Here is a 23045-nt window from a genome sequence, read left to right on the forward strand (position 1 = left end):
TGTATAATAAATAAAAGAAAGTATATATATATATATCTGTGTGTGTGTGTGTGTATTTATTTATATATATATGTATATATTTATATATGTGTATATTTATTTATATATGTATTTATTTATTGAGAGAAAGAGAGAGAGTGATTGGGAGAGAGTGAGAGGAGAGAGATAGATAGAGATAGAGAGAGAGAGAGAGAGAGAGAGAGAGAGAGAGAGAGAGAGACAGAGAGAGAGAGAGAGAGAGAGAGCGAGAGAGAGAGAGAGAGAGAGAGAGAGAGAGCGAGAGAGAGAGAGAGAGAGAGAGAGAGCGAGAGAGAGAGCGAGAGATAGAGAGAGAGAGAGAGAGAGAGAGAGAGAGAGAGAGAGAGAGAGACAGAGAGAGAGAGAGAGAGAGAGAGCGAGAGAGAGAGAGAGAGAGAGAGAGTGATTGGAGAGAGTGAGAGAGAGAGATAGATAGAGATAGAGAGAGAGAGAGAGAGAGAGAGAGAGAGAGAGAGAGAGAGAGAGACAGAGAGAGAGAGAGAGAGAGAGAGCGAGAGAGAGAGAGAGAGAGAGAGAGAGAGAGAGAGAGAGAGCGAGAGAGAGAGAGAGAGAGAGAGAGAGAGAGAGCGAGAGAGAGAGAGAGAGAGAGAGAGAGAGAGAGAGAGAGAGAGAGAGAGAGAGCGAGAGAGAGAGAGAGAGAGAGACAGAGAGAGAGAGAAGAGAGAGAGCGAGAGAGAGAGAGAGAGAGAGAGAGAGAGAGAGAGAGAGAGAGAGAGAGAGCGAGAGAGAGAGAGAGAGAGAGAGAGACGGAGAGAGACAGAGAGTGAGAGGAGAGAGATAGATAGAGATAGAGAGAGAGAGAGAGAGAGAGAGAGAGAGAGAGAGAGAGAGAGAGAGCGAGAGAGAGAGAGAGAGAGAGAGAGAGAGAGAGAGAGAGAGAGAGAGAGAGAGAGAGAGAGAGAGAGAGAGAGAGAGAGAGAGAGAGCGAGCGAGCATCAGTCGGGCCTGCGCGCGTCTATTGTTCGCTCAGCGCGTGAACACAAAGACTCTTGAGGCGCGGGTTCATCGAGCACGAGCGCCGCGGGACCTTCAGCTCGAGGCCTCGCGCGAGTTAAACCGGACGATTCTACCTCAATAACCGACGTTTCTCATGGTTTTACACCGATTTTCATGATTTCCCGTGTCCCGGGAAAACATAAAGCCCGTTTGGAGTCGGTCGATCCTCCGTTACGTCAGTGTTTCAGGTAAAGCTGAGGGGGTTTATTTACACCGCTTCAATGGGACATTTAACTATTATTTTAACAGACTGAGGGGGTTTATTTTAATTTCATTGTTGACTTTCATGTTGACATGTTTTACTGTTTTATTAGATCTTGTTTTGGTGTTTTATTTCAATGGTTCTTTGGTTCATGTCGGTGTTTTATTGAGCTGTTAGCATTAGCACGTAGCCTCGGGCCTCATCACTAGGCTTTTATTTATAAATAATCATCCTCATTTAAATCTGTAATGTCAGTTTTCCCTTTTAAAGTCTGTCAGATTATGATCTCTCACTAAACGCGTTGTAGTTCTGAATGTGTGTGTGTAATAATGTAGTGTAAACACACTGATCTGTGGGTCTCATGACCAGACAATCTGCTGTTTATTCACAATGAAAACACTCACTTTCTGTTTGTTTCACGAGCAAACACTTTAAACTGCATTTTACTTGTTGAGAGGTTGATATACATGTTTAAAACGTCTTAAACTCTAGGTGTCTCTTATATAACATTATATATTTCCTCAATTCGTCATTCAACTCTTTATTTCAGGTTTTATACACATGCATGATGTTTAATCTGTCCTGCTGCGTTTCATAAAGCCATTTATAAATAATCACGATGCATTTTGACGTGATGTTTGGAGAGAGATGTGCTTTGCTCCTGTAAGACTGTATTAATGTTTGTGTAACGATAATGGTGAGAGATTCCTGTATCAGCAGCTGTCGACTCTGTAAAGTAGCTCTCAAGTGTTTTCCTGTTAATTCGCAGTAATTTCCATTTACTGGAAGCCATCAGCATCGTCTCGAGGGTCTCTGTGGTGTTGTGGTGAAAACACTCATTAGCAGATCATATGATCATCGTTTCCCACTTTTCACATGCGATGGACCATTATCCTGTCATGTCAGGCATAAAGTCAACTGTATGTAGTTTGTATGTTGAGATCTGTCCTATAAGCACTCGACTTATCATGTGGCACGTTTAGATGGGAATTAGATTATGGCCACATTGTAGCCTAAAGTAATGTGAGAGACCGAGAGATGATGTTTTCAAGAAAGCAATTTACTGCATGGGAAGTTTGTTGTTTGATTTGATTTAGAAAGTCATTAAGCAGCAGTTGAATTATAACTCTTAATGGGACGCTCTTAATATCTGGTGCTCACGTTTTATTTACTCGCTTAGTGGCTGAACTGGAAAAAATGCTGATTTCTTTAATCCTGCTTTAATCTGAATATAACTAATGTGTTTTATTCATCTCTGACCTGTGAACTGGAAAGGTGTTGTTGCCCGTTTAAGAAGGGATTTGTGTTGGACTGGACTAAACTGTGTCCAGTGAATATTTAATGGCTCGAAGACTGTGTGTTATGAATGTTTAATGAAGGATGCGCTCTGATTTCGGGAGACTTTCTAAGCGTGAGATTGTTTGCACTGTCCAGTGTTTTGCTCTGAATCTTTCAGTTGTCTCTCTCTAGGGAACACACACACACACATATATATATGAGCAAAGAAGTCTTTCGGATGGATGCTTTTCTCCAGGTCAGTTTTGTTGTTGGGGTCAAGTGTGTTTATCGGGTGTCTGATCCATGAAAACAACCAGGATTAGATGAAAGCATTAGCGGTGTAACGAGACCCTCATGTCACGATTCGATACATATCCCAATACGATATTATCGTGATACTCCGAGACATATGATAAAAGGTTAACACAAAACGTACTGTTGATTTAAAATGCTAAATTTGATATTATATTGTGTGTGTAAATGAATAGACTTGGTGCTGGAAACCCAATGCAGGACAATAGAGACACCAGAATAACAATATTCATGATTCTGAAGCTGAAAACAGAATTATTTTAGATGAATATGCTTGAACTCTGTCATTGACTAGATTTATTAAAAATAATGTCAAAAAATTCAGACATTTGGCATTATCAGGACCCACTTATATTCCCCCATTGCATTATTATACATTATAAATAGCCTAGTAGTTTAATGTAGTACTGACAGTAAAACTATCCACACATATTAGCCTATGTCACGACATATTGTTACACCCGTGGAAATCATGCTGCCTTTCAGATTGCAGATGCGTGAAGAGAAACTGTCCGACATCTGATCGTAGACGTTTAATCGGTTGTTTACATTGAGCTCGAGAGCAGGCGCTTATTAGCTTTAAACTTCAGGAATATACTTCATTGTACCGGTGTTTGTTGGTTTCGTTTAGTCAGATTTGCTTCAGCATGCTTCATGTTTCTCATCAAACACATGCGTCATTGTCTGGTAATGTTTCAATGCCATTTGTAAGTCACTTTGGTTAAAAGCAACTACTAGGTAGCCTAAATAATGTTAAAGTTTGATTTAACATCCAGAAATAGCCGAAAGCTGCCTTTTTTAGTCAAATCATAATTATTTTAGTGCTTTTCACAATACACATTTTAAAGCAGCTTTACAGATAGTCTTATTGTCATGTTTATAATGCTTTAATGTTTTAACAAAGCAAATTTTAGGGCTGGGCAATATATAACGATGGTATAAATGATTTATTTAGCGTGTATGTTTGCATGTATGTGTGTGTATTTTTATATATATATATATATATATATATGCTATATATATATAATCCAGAATCCAGTAGTTGTTTGTCGTGATTTTGAATGTTACTCTGAATTGAGCAAATGTTCTTTTTCACCTTCATTCTTGTATTGTTTGTATAAATCAATTAGAGAGCGTCTTCCTGTTCGTATAACCCTCCATTTTACGATGCGCCCGTGATGTTGACCGCTCTCTGATTTATTTGCGAGACATGTCAAGCCGTCATTATGAGGCGGAGCTGTTTCCGCGACAACAGGGGTCGTGACCTCATTGTGGCTGAATGCATCGTGTCATAGATGTGTTTAATTGGCGGGATGGAGAGGGTTAGGGGTGTGGCTGACCTCCGACCCCTGCGCTGGGTTTATGGAGGGTCTTTACTGCTCGAGTGTGAGAGACTGTCGCTGTACTAACACACACACACACACACACACACACACACACACACACACACACACACACACACACACACACACACTAACCCTACCCCTAAACCTACCCAACACACACACACACACTAACCCTACCCCTAAACCTACCCAACACACACACACACACACACACACACACACACACACACACACACACACACACACACACACACACACTAACCCTACCCCTAAACCTACCCAACACACACACACGTACACACTAACCCTAGCCATCACACACACACATGAGTTTGTGTGCATTTAGGTTTAAGTCCCCACCGGGATAGAAAAACATGTGTACACACATTATACATTCACTCTTTTCCCAAAAGTCAAATCAACATCTCTGGGTTTTAGCGCCTCTGGATCACTGACCAACTACCGGCACTACCGGTCAAAAGTTTGGAATAATTATTGTTTTTAAATGTTTTTGAAACAAGTCTCTTCTGCTCACCAAGGCTACATTAATTTAAAGGGGCATTCAGCAACTCTAGCTGTTTCTTTGCTGATTTTCACTTTTGTTGTCGCATGTTTTCTCAGCGAGCTCCCCCTACAGCTGTTAGGCGTATATTTCACAACAATGTCGTAAAAAAACCTCACTTGCGGCCCCTCCTCCCCATTTCTACCGCTGCTCATGTGCATTTGTTATTATCGGAGCTGGCCAACTTTATCGTGTGGAGCTGTGTCTACCGAGGTGTGTAATACATCATACACATTGAGGGCGGAGTGTGTGTTTATGTCGAATTGCCATAAAGCAGTTTGTGTTTCTCGCTCATTCTCGCTTCTCACGAGACTTCCTTTTTCTAATACACCGGGACGTTAATCCTCATGTTGCAAGGTTGGTTTTCCGCCTAGGAACGTTGGGGGGAGCGGGGAAAGCCACCATTCTTACCAGAACAGGTTATTAAACCAGGTTTTATTAAGGTGAAATAGTTGCCGAATGCCACTTTAATCAAAATATAGTAAAAACAGTGAAATATTATTCCAGTGTAAATCAGCTGTTTTCATTGTGAATATATAGTGAAGTGTGATTTATTCCTGTGATCAAAGCTGAATTTTCAGCATCATCCTTGAGAAATCATTCTAATATGATGATGAAAGTGATGTCATTAAACTCTCCTGATGTTTGACTGATGTGTCGAATCATTTCTCTCTTTCTCTCTCTGCTCAGGCTGTTCCTCCAAGTCGTTCAAGCTGTACTCTCCAAAGGAGCCCCCCAACGGAAGTGCTTTCCCCCCCTTCCACCCCGGCACCATGCTGGACCGAGACGTGGGGTGAGCTGAGATTAATCACTGTATCAGCCACTGTAATATTCACACACTGGGCAGTAATTTGGGCCACCTGAGTCAAAAAAGTGATGGCAGAATCACCTGTATCATTCAGAGTACATTGCTACAAGCTCAAAGTAAATGGTAAAGGGATGTAAATAAGGGATAATGTACATTCAGCTGGTTGTTATCTCAGAATAAACCCGTCAGGGTGATCAGGTTCAGGTCTTCCATCAGCCTGAGGGGGGTTTATTCTGAGATAACAACCGGCTGGATCTACATTATCCCGCTTATTACACGGATACTTTCCTGGAGCTCAAACAGTAGAGCGTTAGCTCTTGTAACGCCAAGGTCATGGGTTTGATTCCCAGGGAAAGCAAGAACTGATAAAAATGTAATTGTGTACCTTGAAATGCAATGTAAGTAGCTTTGGATAAAAGCGTCTGCCAAATGCGTTAATGTAAATGGATTCTTGCCACAAGTAAATAATTAGACAGGAAATATTGAGTCAAAATATTTTATTACGCAAAGCTTCCGCGGAGAGAGCAGTTGCTAGCGCGGCAAGTTCAAACTAGAGGGACATTTAAAAGATACGGTATACAGTCTTACGACTTATCACTTACAGAGTAAACTTTATCTGCCATCAAATTCAGTGTAATATTGCTGATGTTGCTTGATCACTCCAACTATATGCATATAAAAATAAAATGTGTTGACTATTTTAAACTTGCTATTTTGCTAAGACATTCTAAGTCATCCTCATTGAAAGTTAAGATTCTCAGATTGTATCATGCTTTTCTGAATGGACACACGGATACTAATTTCATTCGTGTGGGTCATTAAAGGCATTCAATTTGATTTTAGAAACCCTGTAAGTCAAGGGATACTATAAGTATATTTTTGAGTACTAAAGATTTACATTTATGTATTTGGCAGACGCTTTTATCCAAAGTGACTTACATTGCATTTCAAGGTACACATTTTTTACATTCTTATTAGTTCTTGTTTTCCCTGGGAATCGAACCCATTACCATGGCGTTGCAAGCCCTTACGGTTTGAGCTACAGAAAAAACTACTGTGAATGAAAAAGAATGACTGTGAGGTTCAGTGTCTGTTTGGATGCTGCGCGTTCCTGTGGACAGAAGAGCTGCATCAGCGCTTGTCTCTGTCAGATACTGGAACACGAAGTGCTCATCCCACGATCTGTCAGTCAGTGTCCAGGATTAGACTGTATTCAAGGAAGAGGGTGTGGTTTCCATTGTGGCAGGGCTGTAAAGTCTAGTGGGTGTCAAATCTACTGTGGCATGCTGATAAAATGCAGAAAACGACTGTCTTCCTGTCTGTTTTTTATTTATTTATTAACATTTTAAAAAGTAACAACATTTTTTTTTCCATTAACATAAATCCTACTGACATTTGAAATTACACATAGAGTATTGACATTTAAACAGATAATAAATAAAATTATTAAATAAATTGGCAAGCAAAGAAATACATTTGCATTACCGTTTTGACTCAAGTGGGTTCAGAGGTGACTTTATAATTGTATTTAATATCTGGGAGGTTTTAATTGCTTTTTATTTCTTTTAAATTTACATAGGGAATCAGTACGACTTTTTAATTCACAGCAAAAGACAATCAATTTTGGTTTTGAAGCTGTAAATTTAGATTTGTGGATATGACCTTTTCCAAGCATGTACATGATTTTCACTGTGTTATCTAAAAAAATAAGAATCAGTGTTTAGAAAGCAAAAATAAGACCATTTCTTCTGTAATATCATGAAGGATGTAAAAATTGAAAACTGAAATCTCTGTCCAAAAGTTTTATAGCACTTTTTAAAGTATGTTATGAGGTTTGACATTATGGTCTTCTTGTTTTCTGTCTTGTTTCTGCAGCCCGACGCCCATGTACCCCCCCACATACCTGGAGCCGGGCATCGGGTGAGGACTTTAAACCTGGAAAGCCTGACATATGAATAATAGTCCAAAAAATTAGTTATTAAACCGTTAATTTAACCTTTAGACCAAATATGTTTAAAAACGTTTGCTTGTGTTTTTTTTATAGATCAAATTTGATGCATCAGACTCATATAGTGAGAATATGGAGGAAAAAACACCTTAATTTTATTCAGAGACTCAAACTGAGCAAAAATATGATATTTGCTGCAGATGCTGATATTTATATGCACTGAAAGTGCTGAAATTCTGATGCTTGTCATGTAAATCAGTGAGATCTTTATAGCAGATACTTACATAAAATGTATCCACAGTATTCCTGTGCCCCATGACGCTTTGCGCGAATTATGGGTGTAACTTCCGTTAAGCTGTAGCTCTGGACGCAATAATATATTTTTAAACCGTGTACGATGACATTACATTATTCTACGAACCCTTCAACCATTGAACATTAAAAGGACATTTTCAAAGTGTAAAAGCGTAAACAAGGTACTTTCAACATACCATGAATAATCTATGAAAAAGTATCTTTCCACAGCAAAATCGGCGGTAATCTGTATTATGTTACATACGTTGCCTTAATAATAAAAAAATGCTTTACTTCAGCATTGCGTGATACTATTTTAAAGTGATTTCAGTCATTTTGACAGATAATAAATTGTAAATTTACCTGTGAAACCAAACCTGGAAAGAGACGTGCAGGATTTGGGGAGTATTCCAGTGAATTGGTATAGGCTACATCGTAAATTAAATCGGGAGAACAGACAACAAATGTGCAGTATATGTTGACCTTTATCATACTATTACAGCGAAATTCAAAAGTAAAAAAGAAAATAATCATGAGGAAAAGAATGCAGAGCTCCTACTATAGATATTCTTGTTATAACATGTCACGTTAAAATACCAAGTGTTACGTTATTCTGATGTTATTCTTAGATAAAACATGAAAGAAAACTGATAGCTCATTAAGTCAAACTGACGGATCAGCTTTATTTGTAGGGCAACCTTATGATTTGAAATGAAAATGGTGTGTATCAAATATAATACAGTAGAATTACAGGATTAATACGCTTGGATTAAAACACATACAGATGCTGTATTAGGATATTTATTATTAAAAGCACTAGAATGATTGTATTAAAGCATATAAAGTGTCAGTGTATGTCTGAGTATTAACACACTCTCTGTCTCAGGAGACACACACCTTATGGGAATCAGACAGACTACAGGATATTTGAACTCAACAAACGGCTTCAGAACTGGACGGAGGTGAGTTTGATGTTCTGTGTGTTTCATGCTTAACTATGAGCAACATTTTAAAAGTTTAAGATGTTTTTTACATGCGTGACATAAAACCTATAACATCAGCTGAATGAATGATTTCAGAAAGCTCTTTCATACTGAATCTTTCTCTCTCAGGAGTGTGATAATCTCTGGTGGGACGCTTTCACTACCGAATTCTTTGAGGATGATGCTATGCTCACCATCACGTTTTGTCTGGAGGACGGTCCTAAACGATACAGTGAGTATCACATATCAGACAATAAGACCTGATATGAACATATGTGTCTGTCTCTCCTTCTGACTCAATGTAATAAAATAAAAAGAGTTATTTTCTGTCTCATCACAGACTCGACATTAATGATTAATGATTATTGATGGTTAATGATGTCACGCAGATGGAGGAGTAATTACTTCTTTTAATGAATCTGTTTGAGATCGAATTAATGCGAGATGTTTTGCTGTAAATTACAGACATGACATCTGAGGAATAATTCTAATTTTTCTCAGTTATTTTGCTTTATTTCCAGATTCGATCATAGACTCGTTCTTACGCACTCGAGCTCGTTCACACACGCGCACTCTTCACAAACAACTCTTTAAATCTCTTGACAAACTAAAAGATGTAAATGACATCAGTATGTATTCTAAATAAAAGATATGATTGTATTGAATGTGAGCTTGCTGATTTTGCTCAAGATCAGGATTTATTGAGTCACATGTCATGCAAACATGAATCTGCTTCTAACCGCAGCTCGAGATCTGTCGCTCAAACACACGACTGTGCGATGGTGTTTGCGAATGTTCGTTAGAACGATGGTTTCGGGAAACACGACTCGTTGAACTGCTGATAACGACGAAACTTGCGAACATAGTTGGCTAACGATGCTTTCGGGCAACGCACACCCGTTTAGTGTTTGCATCTGTATTTACTGCGGATAACCTGCGATCACAAACATCATCTGCTGTAAATGAGGTTTTAGTTATTCATAGAACATTTTAAATAAGTCCACATTAATATTGTGCTGCTCATCATTACTTTCAGTTAAAGATTTTCCTGACACTTGAGAATTGAATTGATTTGTTTTTCTGACGGATGCATTATCATCTCTCTTCAGCGATCGGTCGGACGCTGATTCCTCGTTACTTCAGGAGTGTGTTTGAGGGCGGCGCCAACGAGCTCTACTACGTCCTGAAACACCCGAAAGAGTCTTTCCACAACAACTTTGTGTCTCTGGACTGTGATCAGTGTACTATGGTCACGCAGAACGGCAAACCCATGTTCACGCAGGTGTGTGTGTTGTTTAATGCAACCTTTTTGATATGTATATGTGCGTGTGTTCAATGTTCAGTTTATTTATAAAGCACATATTAATACAACAACAGTTGACCCGCAGTGCTGTAAATGGGGCAAAGCGTAATAATCGTAAAATCGCATTCAAATTCTATATCATTACAACACAATCAAAGATAAAACCAGAGAATCAATGAGGCATTAATAAAAACCCGTTAGACCACTAACACAACACTCATGTATGATCAAACTCCAGAATAAAATAATATGATTTTAAATGTCGTTTAAACTCCTTAAGAGTGGAACACTGCCGGATGTAATGAGGTAAACCATTCCACAGTGTGTGTGTGTGTGTGTGTGTGTGTGTGTGTGTGTTTAACTCTGCTGGTCTTCTCAGGTGTGTGTGGAGGGCCGTCTCTACCTGGAGTTCATGTTTGATGACATGATGAGAATAAAGACATGGCATTTCAGCATCCGGCAGCACAGAGAACTCATTCCCCGCAGCATCTTGGCCATGCATGTCAGTTCCTCCTCCTGGATCTCAAAGTAGAATTACATGTTTGTTTTTATATCTGATGTTTCATACCTGATGATCTGTGCTTTTGTTTACGTCTCAGGCACAAGACCCGCAGATGTTGGATCAGCTGTCCAAAAACATCACCAGATGCGGCCTGTCGAACTCCACCCTCAACTACCTCAGAGTACGAACACAACACTGGCTTCCTATGCATTAATCTGGATGCATTTGAAAACAGCATTTACAGTAGTCAACTTCTGAAGTGGATCAAAAAAGTTAATCGGACAAGAACGGGTATTGTTCAAAACTCATGTATGAGTTTGGTGAAAGGTTTTGATCCACTTTAAATGTTGACTACTGTAGTTTCAAAATACTCAAAGCGTGTTTCTCACTCACAGATCCTTAAAGTCTTAAATTAGCTTTTTTTAAATTTAAGGCCATTAAAAAGTATTTTTTCTTTTACTTTAACTTTGATGTATCTGAATATCAAATTAAACTTTACCGGTTTTAGTTTCATATTTAAAATACCCTTTAATTAAAAAAAATTGTATATTTAAATATTGAATAATAAAAACAATTTTAAATGCATTGTATATATATTAATGCCACTTCTGATGCCGCTTCTGCGCTGCAAAGATGCACTTTGTTGATAATGATTTCTTTGATTGGTAACAGCCGAATACGGTGCTATTATTCTAATTGAGTTGAATTTGACATAAAAGGTGATGCATGCATCTAATACGTCTGGAAGAAATGCCTTTATATAACCTAGGTAAAAATGCCCCTGGAAATCAATTTATGGCAAATATTGCCCCTTAATAAAAAAGTTAATTTCTGTCACTGCTGTGAACTGACCACCGCATAGAATATGAAAAATATTAATGTCTTTGTAAGTCAGGTGTCTAAACCAGCCATGGTACCAACACAAAAACACACTCAGCAAAATATCATCTAATTATGTTATCAACAAAACTTTGAAAATATCGAGATAAATGTTTTTGTCAGTATTGCACACCTCCTATGTACAGTATTAATTTTTATTTCTTCAGGTCTTAAAAGCCTTAAATTTGACTTTAGGCAGAAACCCTGACACTGAAATGTCAGAACGCGCTAGAATACTCTTACAGCGTTTGCGTAAAATGTGATTAAAGCACACTGTGATGATACAGAGAGACCAGACATAATAAAGTTCTTGCGCTGTTCCTCGATCACGATCATTTTATCAACAAAATGTCCCGCTACTTGCTGGTGCATCCAGGCGCTATTCCATGTGTGTCTAAACTGTGTAGTTGCTCTCATGATTTGCTGCAGGACAGCAATTGCAAGTTAATTTTTCTGTCATCTTAGCAGGAATGCAATATGAAGATTGTACAAAGTAGCATTTATATTTAGCACACCAATATGCTGAAAAACCCGTTGTCCCAGTTTACATGCAAGCCAGTAACCCGACAATGCAAGTAAACTGTGTTTACAAGACTTTTTTTTAAAGTCTCCCTGTAGTCAATAATTGTATCTCTTAAAACTCATCTTTATCACCAAAATTATATATTTTTTAAAAGTTTTTTCCTTGGGGAAAAAAGTCATCATGCCTTAAAGTAGCTTGAGTGTAACTCGACACCCTTGCCTCATTTAGTATGTGCGGCTCTATAAATATGCAAATGAGCCCCGCCTCCACTCACTCAGAGATCCACTCGTTGACGATCACACGTTGATCTGATTGGTTACAAGGTATTTTGTGACGTCAGAAACACCAGCGATTTCAAAGCGTGTTTTTGAGACTGTCTTTGGTTCACTGCAGTTTTAAGGAGAAAATACTCAGCAATGCTGTCGACTTATGAATTTACACATGGTTTGTCTTAAAGCACATTAAACACATCACATAGACATAAATAACATTAAAAGCTGGATTTTCACCACAGGGGGACTTTAATAAATCAGGTTATTTCCTGGTGGTGACGTTAAAACCTAATCATTCATTTATCTGACACCCAGTATTCAATTTATGTCAGTTGTGACTTTAAATCAAGCAACAAACGTGGGTTAATGTGTTTGCATCTAGATGATTAACTCATTTATGACTTTACTCTAATAAAGAAAAACTGGTTAACGCGTTTATGCGTTATCTGGTAAAGCATAATTGGGTTAAGAACGTGCATGTAAACACACTAACCGTGACACTGAACAGCACGTAGCAGGCTCATACCAGTATAAACACATCTATGGGTGCAATATTCGTCACATGACTAAACATTCGAATACCTTTTTTTAGTCCACACTACAATGCAAAAATACTGTTTTCAAATGTGTCCTTCTGGGAGAGCATCTTCAGATAGCTCCATTTTTGAGGATGAAGTATGTATCTGCTTTCATTCAGCAGTAGAGTAACTTCTCTTGTTGTGTGTGTGTGTGTGTGTCTCAGTTGTGTGTAATCCTGGAGCCCATGCAGGAGCTGATGTCCAGGCACAAGACGTACAGTCTGAGTCCCCGAGACTGTCTGAAGACGTGTCTGTTCCAGAAGTGGCAGAGGATGGTGGCTCCACCAGGTGAGGAACCGACTATTCTGTTCACCCGCCAGTGTTTCTGTAACACACGCGCGTGTGTTACAGAAACGCCGGCAGGACTGGACACACGCACGTGTTACAGAAACACCGGCAGGACTGGACACACGCACGTGTTACAGAAACACCGGCAGGACGCGCGTGTGTGTCCAGTCCTATCGGTGTTTCTGTAACGTGTGTGTGTCCCGTCCTGTCGGTGTTTCTGTAACGCGTGCGTGTCCCGTCCTGTCGGTGTTTCTGTAACGCGTGCGTGTCCCGTCCCGCCTGTGTTTCTGTAACGCGTGCGTGTCCCGTCCTGTCGGTGTTTCTGTAACGCGTGCGTGTCCCGTCCTGTCGGTGTTTCTGTAACGCGTGTGTCCCGTCCCGCCTGTGTTTCTGTAACGCGTGTGTGTGTGTCCCGCCCCGCCTGTGTTTCTGTAACGCGCGTGTGTGTGTCCCGCCCCGCCTGTGTTTCTGTAACGCGTGCGGTCCCGTCCTGTCGGTGTTTCTGTAACGCGTGCGTGTCCCGTCCTGTCGGTGTTTCTGTAACGCGTGTGTCCCGTCCCGCCTGTGTTTCTGTAACGCGTGCGTGTCCCGTCCTGTCGGTGTTTCTGTAACGCGTGCGTGTCCCGTCCTGTCGGTGTTTCTGTAACGCGTGCGTGTCCCGTCCTGTCGGTGTTTCTGTAACGCGTGCGTGTCCCGTCCTGTCGGTGTTTCTGTAACGCGTGTGTCCCGTCCTGTCGGTGTTTCTGTAACGCGTGCGTGTCCCGTCCTGTCGGTGTTTCTGTAACGCGTGCGTGTCCCGTCCTGTCGGTGTTTCTGTAACGCGTGCGTGTCCCGTCCTGTCGGTGTTTCTGTAACGCGTGCGTGTCCCGTCCTGTCGGTGTTTCTGTAACGCGTGCGTGTCCCGTCCTGTCGGTGTTTCTGTAACGCGTGTGTCCCGTCCTGTCGGTGTTTCTGTAACGCGTGCGTGTCCCGTCCTGTCGGTGTTTCTGTAACGCGTGCGTGTCCCGTCCTGTCGGTGTTTCTGTAACGCGTGCGTGTCCCGTCCTGTCGGTGTTTCTGTAACGCGTGTGTCCCGTCCTGTCGGTGTTTCTGTAACGCGTGCGTGTCCCGTCCTGTCGGTGTTTCTGTAACGCGTGCGTGTCCCGTCCCGCCTGTGTTTCTGTAACGCGTGTGTCCCGTCCTGTCGGTGTTTCTGTAACGCGTGCGTGTCCCGTCCTGTCGGTGTTTCTGTAACGCGTGCGTGTCCCGTCCTGTCGGTGTTTCTGTAACGCGTGCGTGTCCCGTCCTGTCGGTGTTTCTGTAACGCGTGTGTCCCGTCCCGCCTGTGTTTCTGTAACGCGTGTGTGTGTGTCCCGTCCTGTCGGTGTTTCTGTAACGCGTGCGTGTCCCGTCCTGTCGGTGTTTCTGTAACGCGTGCGTGTCCCGTCCTGTCGGTGTTTCTGTAACACGTGTGTCCCGTCCCGCCTGTGTTTCTGTAACGCGTGCGTGTCCCGTCCTGTCGGTGTTTCTGTAACGCGTGCGTGTCCCGTCCTGTCGGTGTTTCTGTAACGCGTGTGTCCCGTCCCGCCTGTGTTTCTGTAACGCGTGCGTGTCCCGTCCTGTCGGTGTTTCTGTAACGCGTGCGTGTCCCGTCCTGTCGGTGTTTCTGTAACGCGTGCGTGTCCCGTCCTGTCGGTGTTTCTGTAACGCGTGCGTGTCCCGTCCTGTCGGTGTTTCTGTAACGCGTGTGTCCCGTCCCGCCTGTGTTTCTGTAACGCGTGCGTGTCCCGTCCTGTCGGTGTTTCTGTAACGCGTGCGTGTCCCGTCCTGTCGGTGTTTCTGTAACGCGTGCGTGTCCCGTCCTGTCGGTGTTTCTGTAACGCGTGTGTGTCCCGTCCCGCCTGTGTTTCTGTAACGCGTGCGTGTCCCGTCCTGTCGGTGTTTCTGTAACGCGTGCGTGTCCCGTCCTGTCGGTGTTTCTGTAACGTGTGTGTGTCCCGTCCTGTCGGTGTTTCTGTAACGCGTGTGTCCCGTCCCGCCTGTGTTTCTGTAACGCGTGCGTGTCCCGTCCTGTCGGTGTTTCTGTAACGTGTGTGTGTCCCGTCCTGTCGGTGTTTCTGTAACGCGTGCGTGTCCCGTCCTGTCGGTGTTTCTGTAACGCGTGCGTGTCCCGTCCCGCCTGTGTTTCTGTAACGCGTGTGTCCCGTCCTGTCGGTGTTTCTGTAACGCGTGCGTGTCCCGTCCTGTCGGTGTTTCTGTAACGCGTGCGTGTCCCGTCCTGTCGGTGTTTCTGTAACGCGTGCGTGTCCCGTCCTGTCGGTGTTTCTGTAACGCGTGCGTGTCCCGTCCTGTCTGTGTTTCTGTAACGCGTGCGTGTCCCGTCCTGTCGGTGTTTCTGTAACGCGTGCGTGTCCCGTCCTGTCGGTGTTTCTGTAACGCGTGCGTGTCCCGTCCTGTCGGTGTTTCTGTAACGCGTGCGTGTCCCGTCCTGTCGGTGTTTCTGTAACGCGTGCGTGTCCCGTCCTGTCGGTGTTTCTGTAACGCGTGCGTGTCCCGTCCCGCCTGTGTTTCTGTAACGCGTGCGTGTCCCGTCTTGTCGGTGTTTCTGTAACGCGTGCGTGTCCCGTCCTGTCGGTGTTTCTGTAACGCGTGTGTGTCCCGTCCCGCCTGTGTTTCTGTAACGCGTGTGTGTCCCGTCCTGTCGGTGTTTCTGTAACGCGTGCGTGTCCCGTCCTGTCGGTGTTTCTGTAACGTGTGTGTGTCCCGTCCTGTCGGTGTTTCTGTAACGCGTGTCCCGTCCCGTCCCGCCTGTGTTTCTGTAACGCGTGCGTGTCCCGTCCTGTCGGTGTTTCTGTAACGTGTGTGTGTCCCGTCCTGTCGGTGTTTCTGTAACGCGTGCGTGTCCCGTCCTGTCGGTGTTTCTGTAACGCGTGCGTGTCCCGTCCCGCCTGTGTTTCTGTAACGCGTGCGGTCCCGTCCTGTCGGTGTTTCTGTAACGCGTGCGTGTCCCGTCCTGTCGGTGTTTCTGTAACGCGTGCGTGTCCCGTCCTGTCGGTGTTTCTGTAACGCGTGTGTCCCGTCCCGCCTGTGTTTCTGTAACGCGTGCGTGTCCCGTCCTGTCGGTGTTTCTGTAACGCGCGTGTGTGTGTCCCGCCCCGCCTGTGTTTCTATAACGCGCGTGTGTGTGTCCCGCCCCGCCTGTGTTTCTATAACGCGCGTGTGTGTGTCCCGCCCCGCCTGTGTTTCTGTAACGCGTGCGTGTCCCGTCCTGTCGGTGTTTCTGTAACGCGTGCGTGTCCCGTCCTGTCGGTGTTTCTGTAACGCGTGTGTCCCGTCCCGCCTGTGTTTCTGTAACGCGTGTGTGTGTGTCCCGCCCCGCCTGTGTTTCTGTAACACGTGTGTCCTGTCCCGCCTGTGTTTCTGTAACGCGTGCGGCCCCGTCCTGTCAGTGTTTCTGTAACGCGTGTGTCCCGTCCCCCCTGTGTTTCTGTAACGCGTGTGTGTGTGTCCCGCCCCGCCTGTGTTTCTGTAACGCGCGTGTGTGTGTCCCGCCCCGCCTGTGTTTCTGTAACGCGTGTGTGTGTGTCCCGCCCCGCCTGTGTTTCTGTAACGCGCGTGTGTGTGTCCCGCCCCGCCTGTGTTTCTGTAACGCGTGTGTGCGTGCGTGCGTGTGTGCGTGCGTGCGTGTGTGCGCGCGTGTGTGTGTGTGTGTCCAGTCCCGCCTCTGTTTCTGTTAGGGATGCACCGATACCACTTTTTTCAGAATCGATCCGATCCGATACCAAAAATTCTGAGTATCGACCGATACCGATGCCGATCCAATACCAACACAGTATTTTTTTAAAATTAAGTAGAATTTATATAACTCTCTGTGTGTTGAACTGATAATCACTCTTTTGTGTGTTAAACACAATCTACTTAATACAGACAACTTCATTATAAAGAAAAACAAATCCAAAAAATATATGATCATAATCTATGACAAAAATTTTATAAATTAGATTAGTTGATAATTCAGCAGTAAAATTTAGTCTAGAAAAGCATAAGTCAACAATAATTGTATAATCTGAACATCTAGTGAAAAAAACAGACACAATAAGTGTAACACTAAATCAGGTAAAACGTTACACATTGCTCTTTGTATTGTAAAATACATTCATGAAAAACAAGTTAACAAAAATCTAAAAGATAAATTATTTGATATATAGCTATATACTACTATACAATTGAGACATATTTTAAATGTATAGCACACCTGTTTAATGAGGTTGCAACATAATGATAGAAAGGCCATTAATAATCTTTCATTGCGTCACTGTATTATGATATGAAAGGCTGCAATACAGTGCGGCACAGAGCGCTTATGCGCATCCCGAGCGCAGAATGATGCGCATGAAGCAACATGGAGTCACAGCGCGCAGCGTCCGCATTGAAAAGTTCAAAGCACAAACGAAAGACATTGATGCGTAGTGTATTATACAGTATCTATCTATGCAATAGTTTATTGAGCCTTTTCTTTTAACAGTTTTAAATTTTAGTTACTGTGCGCGTGAAGAACAATTATAGTGGAATCTACTCCAGTGTTGTGATCTAACAGACATCCAGTAGAAACATGATTAAGTTACAGCAATAAAGTCCAACAAGATAAAGTTGTTTTATGCGAAACCATAGAGCTTTATCTACAGATTAAGTATAATAATAGTATCATAGAATCATCTTGGATAGGGTTTCATCATGTTGACTGTCGTAACCGAACGCGATGCGGAATACTGAATGAAGAATGACTGACAGCCACTGCGGAGGGAAAGTTTACTTGATCTTGAATTTAATGACTAAAATGTTCATTTCTATCTCACATTATACTATAATGGCTTCAGAACACTTGTAATATAGTGCACGAAAACTTTATGGTGCTTTATAATGTTTTTGGGGCTTAACAATAACACAATAGTATACCCACAATATCGGATTTGGATCGGCCTCGTCTGATCGATACCCGATCCGGCAAAAATGGCTGTATCACATCCCTAGTTTCTGTAACGTGTGTGTGTGTGTGTCCAGTCCCGCCGGTGTTTCTGTAATGCGTGTGTGTGTGTCCCGCCCCACTGGTGTTTCTGTAACGTGTGTGTGTGTGTCCAGTCCCGCCGGTGTTTCTGTAACGCGTGTGTGTGTGTGTTTCACTATTCACTTCACTCCCAGGTGGAAAAATATGGAAATCCTTACAAATACGGAAAAATAACACCAATCACAAAAGTCATGTGCTTCTGTTTAGTGTATATATGATCCTCAGTCCTGTAGTGTATAATGCCCAGCTTTTCTCTTTAACCATTTACAAAAGTCGTGTAGTGTATTCCAGCCTTAACGTGTGTGTGTTGTCTCTCGCAGCTGAACCTGCCAGACAGGCGCCCAGTAAGAGACGGAAGCGCAAGATGTCGGGCGGCAGCACCATGAGCGCAGGCGGAGGAACAAATAACAACAGCAACAGCAAGAAAAAGAGTCCAGCAAACAGTTTCCCACTGTCCAGTCAGGTGCCGGTGAGTGACCAATCACATCACAGGAGTCTTCTGACAACATCAACACGTGCAACATGCTTTACTGCATCACGTCAGTTTTCTGTCCTCGATGAGCTGCACATTCAAAACATATATGAAGCTTTTAAATGTGATTTATGTCATACCTGCAAATTTCGGTGAATTTCACCGTTTTGAAACAATCCGTATGGATCCGAATGTAGATCCGATGAGTTTTTTTCAGGTGGGGGGAGGGGTGAAATTGCAAGCACAATAAACTTCACAATAACAATTGGCTAATTTAATAGAGATTGGAGTGAGACCATAGACGTATCTCGAGCTGTCGCAATCTGTTTCTGCGCGATCACTGTAGCGCCTCAGTTCAAGCTAACGGCAGCGCGAGCGCACGTGACCTGATCATCTTTACAGCACGAAAAACATCGAGAATGAACACAGGGCTCGACATTAACACTAGTCTGCTTGTCCGGGGAAAGAGGATTTTTTTTAAAGTTTCAAGTGAAAGAGTTTTACTTGCCCGACCGATCGAAACGCTAGCTGATTCTGATCTTATACAGTCAGTGTAAACAGCGGTTGGTAATGTATAGTGTATTTCTGGAAGCTGTGCTGCCTGTCTATATGTGAGAGAGACATTAGTGGAAAAATGAAAACAAATTAGCGTAACAGCTCACACAAAAAACTCACAGAAGAAACATGCTGAGGTAAAAATGTTGAGTTCCTTTATTTATAATATATAATATAGTTAAGTAACATAACACGACTAAGGGCTGTTCTATTATATCACGATTGCAAATATTACATTGAATTTATAGTTTAATAAACAAGTAGCCTAGTTAATATGTAGTCTCTTACAATTTAGACGCAATATTGACTGGTTTTGTTCTATTCCAACGACGAAAATAGTTACAAAAGAAAAGCATCACTAAGTGCTGTTTTGTTATTGAATGATTCAGTATTTTGAACTAATTGTTTTAATGAATTATTCATTCATTTATGAAGACGGCCACTTGCCGCCACCTATTGGTTTATTGTATAAAGGTATCATTGATTTTTTTTATTGATTTAAAAAAAAAATGTTTTGTTTATACCTCAGTCTCATAAAATTATTTGTTACAGTATTACAGTGTAAATTAATAATTTACAAAAATACAAAAATTTTATTGATAACAGCCCTTATTAAAACTGATTTGATCAAATGTCAGACTTTGACATTAAAGATAACGCATATATTTAGTAAGGTTTAAAAAAAAAAATTTGGATGCACTGATATGAAAATTTTGGCCGATACCGATAATTCTTTACATTTTGAAAGCCGATAACCGATATATTGGCCGATAAATCTAAATTAAAATTTGTATATACTTTGATAGCCTGTATACATAAACAAAAGGCTCACCATTAAAAGCCATGTCCCAAACACTTCAACATAAATCAAACATATACAATACAGTAGCCTAGTTTAAACCAATGTAAGATTCCTGAAATTTTCTAATTAATTTGACACTCCTATGGCCAACTTTCTTTATTAGAAAGTGGTCAACGTCAATTTATTTTATAGCACTACTAAACTCAACACCAGTTGACCAGTGTGCTTTACATCAATACAAACGACTTTATAATGTTTAATTTTGTTAGCATTAGTTAACATGAACCAACAATTAATGAACAATACTTGTACAGCATTTATTAATGTTAAGCTCAACATTTTATAAGACATTTTTAAGATCCAAAGTTGTATCTGTTAACATTAGTTAATGCACTGTGAACTAACTGTGGCAATAAAAATTACTTGTGACAATGACAATATTATTATTGTAAGAATCAAAATATTTTATTAACTAACATTAACGAAGGCTATTGCTCTCTGTTAGTTAATTCATTAACAAATGAGACCTTATTGTAAAGCGTTACCAAAAAATCTATTGTCTAACAAAAAATTAAAATAAAATACCTAAATAATGCACACATTGGGCTGCATATAAAGAAACAAAATGCATGGATAAATAAAATTGAATCGCCTCCGCACAGACAATAAAGAAATTATTTTAATCAAACCATATTGTTGATGACAATAAAATGAACAATATTGTGTTGTATTTATATTTATTGTAATTGAATGGATAAATATATATTAGTATTTTTTTTGTGTGTGCCAAAAACGTCTGTCCTTTAGTTTCCCCGCGAGTGCTAACTCCTCTGTTGCTCTGCTCAGGATGTGATGGTTGTTGGCGAGCCGACGCTGATGGGCGGCGAGTTCGGAGACGAAGACGAGCGCTTGATCACGCGGCTCGAGAACACACAGTTTGACGCCGCTAACGGCATCGACGACGAGGACAGCTTTAACAACTCGCCCGCGCTGGGCGCTAACAGCCCCTGGAACAACAAGCCTCCGTCCAGCCAGGAGGGCAAGAACGACAACCCCACCTCACAGGCGTCTCAGTGAGACCCGAGAGGGGGCGGGGGCTACGTGCCGCGAGGGGCGGGGCCAACCCAGCGTCCAATGGGAAGAAAGAGGCGTGGTCGAGGATCGACTCATTCATCTACCTGCAGAACGACTCTTCCTGTCAGCAGAGGAACTGAACCTGAAGGATCAGAGATGACATCAGACACACACAGGACCGGTTTATCCCGAGCTCGTGGTTTTGTTGGTGTTTTACGGGGACGAAACTCCTCTGAGGAGCCTGTAGATAGTCACATGATTAAGTTAAGACGGAACGGAGAGATCTGACCACGTAAACCGCCAACAAGACTAACGAAACCTCCAGCTCCTGTTTCACCCCAAAACCACTGCGTTTCGCATGTTGAAAAATATGCATATTTTTAATATTAATCATGTTTAAAAAGTAGTTCCCTGCAGTGATTTTGAATTGTAACACTGGATTACAGTGAGAGAAACTATCATTTTAAAATCAGCTTAAATCAAAACACACGTGATGTATAAATACAGCAACACTTTACTTGAAGCATTCATATATTGTGCATTATGAAAGTGTTTTTAATGCATTAATTATGCCTTGTATTGCAACATTATTATTATTATTATATATATATAAATTCATTGTCACAACTTCAGAAAGTGTAATGCATTAAAACACAACCAGGATTCTGAAATATTATAATGCATTATAACATTTTCAGTTTATTTTACTTGAAACCTTGGTATATAGTGCATTATTAAAGTATTTTTAATACATTAATTATGCCCTGAATTGCAAGTAATGTTATACATATTAATCGCTACACCTTATAACCTTATAATGCATTAAATCATAACCAGGATTCTGAAAATATTATAATGCATTATAACAATTTTTATTTTATTTAAAGCCTTTATATAGTGCATAATCAAAGTATTTTTAATGCATTAATTATGTTTTGTATTGCAACTTATATGGTAATTGTAACCCGCTATAATGCTCAGTGATTCATCGCTACACCTTCAGAAATTATAGTGCATTAAAACACAACCAGGATTCTGAAAATATTGTAATGCTTTAAGTAAAGTGTTATCATAACTAGTTTTCAGTTTAAATGAATATTTTTCTGTTGCTTTGCATTAGTTTTTGCAGGAGATCTTTCAGCAAAATGCATTTCTTATTTCTCTTTTTGTTTTGACTTCGGAGTGAAATGTGAGCTGGCCGTGTTCTGCTCTCTGATTGGTGGAGGATTCCCACGAGGAGCGTTTCAACTCAGACACGTTTTGGAGGATTTTATCCGTGTTTTATACCAGCCTCTATTTCCCTAGAATGTTTTTATTTGCCTTTTCTTTTTCTTTTTGCCGATGTTGAAAGCTGCAAACCAAGGAGTAACGGAACCGTCAAGGTCCTTAAAGATTTCAACCCTCAGATTCTATTGGTTTGTGTTATTTTTTGAAGAGAGTGGTTTAGCGTGGGCTTTCGGTTGAGTTTTGTGTACTTGTGCTTGTATATTTAAGGTAGTAGCAGAGTTCTGTATAACTGTATTGAGATGTATTCCTCCTTAGAGTTACATAAAGCCATTCTGATCTAATGTGTAAAAGAGAAACACATGAACCTCGTCTTTCCCCTTCTTTGATTTGTGTGAAACTGATTCAGTGAAATCAAGGGCACAATCTGTGTTTGTTTCAGATCCGGACATGTCTTCTGTGTTTCGTTATCACACACACACTGTTCCACTGGACTCCATTAACATGTCGCTGGTTGGTTTGTTTTTCTCTCACACCCAATAATGCTGAAGCCTTTGAACTCGATTTTTGTACTATTTTGATTTCTCTCTCTTTCTGACCAGCTGAATCAGTTTAAGTGAATTAAAGGTCTGCACTTGCAATTGAAACAAACCCTTGAACCTTGTAGATGCCCCTGTTTGATATAATAACCTCCTTTTCTTAATTTCTGCCCTTGATTAAATTAATGTATGGAACCAATAAAATATGAATTTTCACTTTAA

At 41.4% G+C, this 23045-nt stretch overlaps 1 protein-coding gene across 1 annotated transcript; it reads left to right on the forward strand.

The window, feature by feature from the left end:
* Window positions 1–724: 724 nt before the first annotated feature.
* On the forward strand, window positions 725–23045 carry LOC143757486 (LIM domain-binding protein 1). Its single transcript, XM_077248551.1, has 12 exons — window positions 725–1223; window positions 5426–5528; window positions 7419–7463; window positions 8672–8747; window positions 8898–9000; window positions 9878–10050; window positions 10451–10573; window positions 10671–10754; window positions 12990–13113; window positions 18478–18626; window positions 20833–21555; window positions 22120–23045. Exons 2-11 carry the CDS (start codon window positions 5509–5511, stop codon window positions 21061–21063), a joined length of 1128 nt encoding a protein of 375 aa, XP_077104666.1. The 5' UTR covers window positions 725–1223; window positions 5426–5508; the 3' UTR covers window positions 21064–21555; window positions 22120–23045.

Source organism: Siphateles boraxobius, unplaced genomic scaffold, assembly GCF_051911475.1.
Source record: "Siphateles boraxobius isolate OS27281-9 unplaced genomic scaffold, OSU_SipBor_1 303, whole genome shotgun sequence".
NCBI classification, from domain to species: Eukaryota; Metazoa; Chordata; class Actinopteri; order Cypriniformes; family Leuciscidae; genus Siphateles; species Siphateles boraxobius.

What these genes read in the sequence shown, in the direction of transcription:
- LOC143757486 (XM_077248551.1), top strand. Translation starts at nt 5,509, where the DNA reads ATGCTGGACCGAGACGTGGG. An exon ending in TACCTGGAGCCGGGCATCGG is followed by an intron (nt 7,464 to 8,671) that starts GTGAGGACTTTA and finishes TCTCTGTCTCAG; the next exon opens with GAGACACACACCTTATGGGA. An exon ending in GGACGGTCCTAAACGATACA is followed by an intron (nt 9,001 to 9,877) that starts GTGAGTATCACA and finishes ATCTCTCTTCAG; the next exon opens with CGATCGGTCGGACGCTGATT.